The following is a 5,489-nucleotide window of genomic DNA, read 5'->3' as shown; positions in this document are numbered from 1 at the left end:
TTGAAAATTGGGAAAACCCTATGAGAAAGCAACCCCAAAAGAGTTTCAAGAGAAGAAGAAGAAGAAGAGGTTATTACTGTTGAACCTTCAAAGGTGGTAGTTCCTCTAAAGGAACCAGTTGTGAAAAACATTGATCAAACCAAATCTTCCAACAAGAATATCAAGCCATTGGTCATACCACCACCCATCCCTTCCCGGTTGGCCATTTCGAAGAAGAAAAAGGAAGAAAATGAATTCTTTGAAACTTTCCGCAAGGTCCAAATCAACATTCCACTATTGAATGCTATTAAGCAAATTCCAAGTTATGCAAAATTCCTTAAGGATTTTTCTACCATGAAGAGGAAATTCAAGGCAAATGAAAAGATTCAAGTCAATGAAAATGTGTCTGAGGTTATCCAAAAGAAGTTACCTCCCAAATGCAAGGATCTGGGAATATTTTCTATCCCTTATACCATAGGTGATTTGCATGTCGAAAGTGCCATCTTAGATCTTGGTGCCTCAATAAATGTGATGCCATATTCAGTTTTTCAATCTCTAAATTGAGGACCTTTGGAAGAAACTAGACTAATCATCCAATTAGCGGACAAGTCAAGTGTGTCTCCAATAGGAGTGTTGGAGGATGTGTTAGTACAAGTTAATCAACTTGTCTTTCCTGCGGATTTCTTTGTCATTGATCTTGAAGAGAAGACTACTTCCAAATCAATTATGATCCTCCTTGGAAGACCTTTCATGAATACCACTCACACAATCATTGATTTCCATAAAGGAAATATTATTATGGAGTTTGATGGAGAAACCATTGACTTCAACATCTTTGAAGCAATGAAGTATCCTAGCAACATTGTAAGGGGTTGATGTAATTAAGCCAATAACCTAGGAAGTGTTTGATTATCACATGGGGATATTCTGAAGATGATACTCAACACAAGCCTTGATTGTGAGAGTTTGAAGAAAACGTTGGAAATGTATACATTGGACTCCGAAGTTAAAGAGATTGTGAAGACTTTGGAAGTTAATAAGTCCACAAAGAAGGATGTCTCTCAAGTTTCCTTATCTCATTCTCCAAACAAGATGCCCCCTTCCATAATCCAACTACCCACACTTGAAATGAAAATCTTACTAGTCCACTTGAAGTATGCTTATCTAGGTAAATACGAGACTCTTCAGGTGATCATCTCCTCTCAATTGAACGATTTTGAAGAAGACCAATTGGTTAAAGTTTTGAAAGATCACAAAGAGGCCATGGGGTGGAAAATAGCGGATATAAAGGGGATAAATCATAATGTATGCAATCATAAGATCCTCATGGAAGAAGGAGATAATCAAAAGGTTCGAAAACTACAAAGAGAAGAAAAAGGTGTTTCATGACAAGCTCATAACCCAAAAACACGTTATTCCAGTTCAAAAGGTTCTACTTTATCACTCACGCTTAAAGTTATTCCCAGGAAAATTCTGATCTCGATGGCACATACCTTTTATTGTTATAGAAATGGTTGATCATAGTGCGGTTAAAATCAAAAGTTTAGAAACGAATCAAATACTCAAAGTGAATGGACACCATCTGAAACCTTTTTATGAAGGACTTAACACGTGAGAATTCTACAACGTAACATTGGAAACCTCAGTTTATAAAGATTGAAGAAAGTGTAACCATGTCTTGGCAAGGATGTTAAATAAATGCATCGTGAATAAATAATCTCCGCTTGAAGTTTGGATGTTTCTGTTGGATTAGGTGTCTAAGCCCATAACTATAATTGGTATGTACTTGACCCGATAGTAGCATGGTCCATTTCGGGTTGCCTTCACCAAAACAATTTGATAGGATGAATATTTGAGAAAAAGGTTATTTTTGATTTATTAATATATTATAAGAATAATATATTAATTGAGAAATCATATTATTTAATTGGTATTTATCAAGAATTAGTTTGGAATTAATTTAGTGATCAAAAGAGACAAATTAAATTAATAGGGGCTGATTATGTAAATCAGTGAAACATATAATTTGGGCTAATGATCCATGATTAACTAGTAATGGACTAAGTTATTATCAGAGTCCATGAAGTGTTATTGGATTAAAAGCATAAGTGTATGAATTAGGGTTAAGAAATGACTCTTGGAATTCTACACTATAAATGTGTTCCCTTAGCTCCAAAATCAGCACCCATGCATTCCTAGAAGAGGTTAGCCGATTTTGGTGTCTCCAAAACCTCTCTCATTGTCCTCTAATTGTTCTTGGTGTTTGTGACTTTTTGAGGCATCACACTTGGGGTGCTAAGCTCTTATAAGGCCAAGTTCTACAAGCTACTACAAGAGGTAATCATCTAAGTAGTTTTTTATGATTCAAATATCTAAGTTGTATGCTAATTAGGCTGCGATCTTTGGAAAACAATATTGCATGTATAATTAGAGAAAAATTAGATACAAAGCATTAGGGTTGTATGTGCACCATAGGGATGTTATAGTACATAAAACCCAACAGTGGTATCAGATCCATGGGTGTTTTCTGTTATATAGATGCATTGGTTAATTGTTCAAAGTTTAAAAAATGGAAATATGCCTTCTGCCAGGGTGAACTCGACGAGTTCATTGCTTGATCTCGACGAGTTGGACAGTCTGTAGGCAGATTTTCGGGTTTTTTTGGTCAGAATTGGATTAGGATCATTACCATGAACTGTTTTACATCATAAAATCTGTTTTTTCTGATATGGTAGTGATCAACCTCAACCAATTAAAAGATAAATGTCAAATATTAAGATAATTACAAGTTATATGATAAGCTAATTATTTGTATTATTTGATTTATCTTGCTACATGAATTGTAATTGGGTCAAATTGGTAAAAGATAATATGATTATTTTATTAGTTAAAGTTTGATCTAAATGTTTTTGAGGAGTTACAAAATTTGCCATCAAGTTTTGGAACTGAAAAAGTTTTTTTGAAGAGTTACAAAACTTGCCATTAAGTTTTGGAACTCAAAAAGTTTTTTTTAAGGAGTTACAAAACTTGCCATCAAGTTTGGAATTCAAAAGGTTTTCAAGAGTTACAAAACTTGCCTTCAAGTTTTGGAAATTGGAATGTCTCATTTATGAAACATTTAATTCTAAAAAACCTAGTAATTTGACAAGGTGCAACTCTTGGGTTCATAACTTAAAAAATTAATTAAATAGTTTTAATTTTGAATTTTTTATTTAGAACCTTGATGTTTCCTTTGAATAGTTCAAATTACACTCTTATGAACTTTATTAAATTGATTAAATGTTTAACTAAAAGAGAAAGTTAATAAATCCATAATCATATGGTTTAAAGTTAATTAAATTAAAAGTTAAATTTATTAATAGATTAAACCACCTAGTATTTTAAAAGTGTAAAATACACCCTTATACTATATAAAATTAAAAGTTTAATATATTATATATGTATAAGTAAAAGTTCAGTCTTACCGTTAGTACGCCTCATTCACGAAGCTGGTCTATAAGGGGTGTTTAAGGAAGCGGCATGTAAAATGACCGCCATTGGGTATCCACTCTTACTCACCGCACCCTTGACCAGTGGAGGGTTGTTAGCCGAACGGGTTTGATAGGACACTTAAATCCTTATTAAAAGTATAATGAAATACAAAGTAACTAAGCACTTTATAAATTCCCAATCTTAGTTACTTTAGGAAAAATGTAAATTTTATGCTAACCCCTGAAATTGCACATTGCACCTTATTGGTCAGTTAGTGGAGCATGTGTGGTTAACCAGCACACTAATGTGGACTAATGAAGGATGGCAATGGGTTTCTCGTAAATTATCATTGATCAATGGAGCGTGTGTGGTTAACCGGCACATTGATTAGGTGATTAATGACATCGAGAGTACCAAGCTAATTTGCATGGTTATTCACACCTTGTTTGTGATCCTCGGTATCCCAGTCACAAACTTGAAGGGCATAATCGAGATTAAACATGCCATTGAAAAGTTCAATGAATCTCAAAAGAATCTAGGAATTTCAACTCATTTAAAACCTAATATTCATTTTCGTTTTTCATGGTGGAAATTGGTGAATCGTCATTTACCTACCTTCAAATATTTTGCAATTGGATTACGACATCCCTCTTCCGAATTGCAGAATATTGTGTTGGGTCCTAGCCTTAATATTTCATTTGGGTGTTATATTAAGGACTTAAATCAACTAATTTGAAATTTCTCACTTCTAAATGTCTAGTTTTGACAACCATGATCTTCCCGAATCTTTTGGAAATAGCTTTCCTCATGAAGATGATGTTCCACGCTTCGATCATGGAAATGGAAATCATACTTCATTTCCTCCACCTCATCCCATAATTCTCCCTAACCCACTTGTTCGTCGACTTGAAAAGTTCAAGGTCACTCAAGCCCTATTGGCTAGCAAACACCAAGATGGAAGGTCTGTGTGTGCACATGTCTTGCATATGAAGTCGCATATTGACAGGCTGGGAATGATGGGTGTCATGTTCCCAAGGAAGCTGGCTGTTGACTTGGTTCTTCATTTACTTCCTAATTCATATAGTGAGTTTGTTAAAGACTACGATGTGACAGACCACGACGTGACCCTTATCGATCTTACTTATTTGCTTATTGTTGCTGAATCAACAATGATTTGGCGCACTGGTAAAGCAAACTTGATTGGAAGATCTACTTCCCAAACTTCCATGGACATTGACAATGGCGACATTGGAAGTCCATAAACGTTTTCTCTTTCCAATGGAAAGGGATTGGCCAAGGTCAAACCGTTTGACCAAATGGTAAAGAAAGGCTAAGTTTGTGCTTGTCCCGTGTAGCATTCTGAGAGAGTCTGTTTGTTTCTATTGCCAAGAGAAGGGGAATTGGTTTCGAAGCTGCCCTGACTACCTGAGAGATCTAAGATATGGTAAAATCAAATTGTATGGTTCTACTTCAGGTAAGTTCACTATCTAACTCTATTAAGTTCCTACTTATATATTTTTAATACATGATGTGATAAAATTGCATTTTGATGTATTGTAGGATCGAAGAAAAGAAAGGAAGCTTAAAGGAAGAGTGAGTTGAGTCTGATCGCAAAGAGATGGATTTCAATCACATGGTTCGATGATCAGATTTTTGAGCTGTTGCTTAGGAGTTTTGACAGATTCCTTAGGGATATTTACCAACATAGTTTTCATATGTATTTGCATTGTAAGGACATGTTTTCTGCACTTTTTATATATAAAGAAAATTTTGATTTTGTCTTATTTTATATTTCCTTGCAATGGCATTTGTGAAAATTGGTGTTCATATATTTAATAGCAATATTGAAAATGATTGATTCTTAGTTATGTCAATTGTGGTAGTGTCGTAATTTTCTAAGTAAGGACAGAAACTTGGAATCATATGATTTGAATCATGTGATGTATGAAAATCTTGGTACTTGGGAAATTGAGACTAATTCCTTGTTTACATGTATATGTAAGTCAAGTGAAAGATGAAAGGATCTAGTACACAATGAT

At 34.4% G+C, this 5,489-nt stretch overlaps 1 protein-coding gene across 1 annotated transcript; it reads left to right on the top strand.

Moving 5' to 3' along the window:
- Positions 1-333: 333 nt before the first annotated feature.
- On the top strand, positions 334-855 carry LOC145104787 (uncharacterized). Its single transcript, XM_079041971.1, has 2 exons — positions 334-457; positions 557-855. The coding sequence occupies exons 1-2, from the start codon at positions 334-336 to the stop codon at positions 853-855; spliced, it is 423 nt and encodes a 140-aa protein (XP_078898097.1).
- The last annotated feature ends 4,634 nt before the right edge of the window (positions 856-5,489 follow it).

This window comes from Lactuca virosa, chromosome 4, assembly GCF_052849685.1.
Source record: "Lactuca virosa cultivar CGN04683 chromosome 4, Lactuca_virosa_CGN04683_v6, whole genome shotgun sequence".
In the NCBI taxonomy this organism is placed as follows: Eukaryota; Viridiplantae; Streptophyta; class Magnoliopsida; order Asterales; family Asteraceae; genus Lactuca; species Lactuca virosa.
Note: the sequence above shows the minus strand (reverse complement) of the source record. Positions and strands in the feature narration are given on the sequence as shown.